This window comes from Bison bison, unplaced genomic scaffold (assembly GCF_000754665.1).
Source record: "Bison bison bison isolate TAMUID 2011002044 unplaced genomic scaffold, Bison_UMD1.0 scf7180017858676, whole genome shotgun sequence".
Lineage (NCBI taxonomy): Eukaryota > Metazoa > Chordata > Mammalia > Artiodactyla > Bovidae > Bison > Bison bison.
This window is the reverse complement of record NW_011489248.1, coordinates 43,135-43,961: the sequence shown is the minus strand read 5'-3', so window position 1 is coordinate 43,961 and position 827 is coordinate 43,135. Positions and strand designations below refer to the sequence as shown.

The 827-nt window shown below is 44.6% G+C and overlaps 1 protein-coding gene across 1 annotated transcript in view; it reads left to right on the top strand.

Annotated features, from left to right (window-relative positions):
- The first annotated feature begins 140 nt into the window (after positions 1-140).
- The window catches only part of LOC104980051 (NADPH oxidase 4-like), a 31,167-nt gene continuing 30,480 nt past the window's right edge, over positions 141-827 (top strand). The window contains exon 1 of the mRNA XM_010828622.1: positions 141-374. Within this exon, the coding sequence (XP_010826924.1) occupies positions 248-374 (127 nt within the window). The 5' untranslated portion in view covers positions 141-247. The remainder of the gene's footprint in view (positions 375-827) is intronic.

Here is an 827-nt window from a genome sequence, read left to right as displayed (position 1 = left end):
GTAAATGAATTCAATCCCTGGGTTGGGAAGATCCCCTGGAGAAGGGAATGGCAACCCACTCCAATATTCTGGTCTGCAGAATTCTATGGATAGAGGAGCCTGGCAGGCTAAAGTCCATGGGGTGGCAAAGAGTAGGAGATGACTGAGCAACTAACAGCACCACCACCATAATCTCCCCTAGCATTGTAAAAACATTATGAAACTTAATTGAATCTCTGTTATTTCCGTTGGGAGGACAGTATCCTACATGCCTAACACATGGCTCTTATCGCTCACAGACTCCTTGCAGAATTTTGTGTTGATCAGTGTTGTATTTTTCAGACATTTTTTTTTTCTTTTTCTTCAGGATCCTAGAAAACTGCTCTTCACAACTGGTAAGTTGTTATCACTGCAGCTTCTATACCGTGTTTATATATATGCCAAAATACAGCCTGGGAAATGTTCATGTCAAACAACTGGTCAAGCATAAGGTTTCAGTGAAACCAAAGGGTAAGGGCAAACCATCAGGGTTCAAAGGAATGAAGAGTAAAATTAAGCACAGTGTATTTGCTTTTCATGTAGTCTTTCTATGGAAATTACGTAATACTAGTGGAGAAGGCAGTGGCACCCCACTCCAGTACCCTTGCCTGGAAAATCCCATGGACAGAGGAGCCTGGTGGGCTGCAGTCCATTGGGTTGCTAAGAGTTGGACATGACTGAGCAACTTCACTTTCACTTTTACTTTCCTGCATTGGAGAAGGAAATGGCAACCCACTCCAGTGTTCTTGCCTGGAGAATCCCAGGGACGGGTGAGCCTAGTGGGCTGCCCTCAATGGGGTCGCACAGAG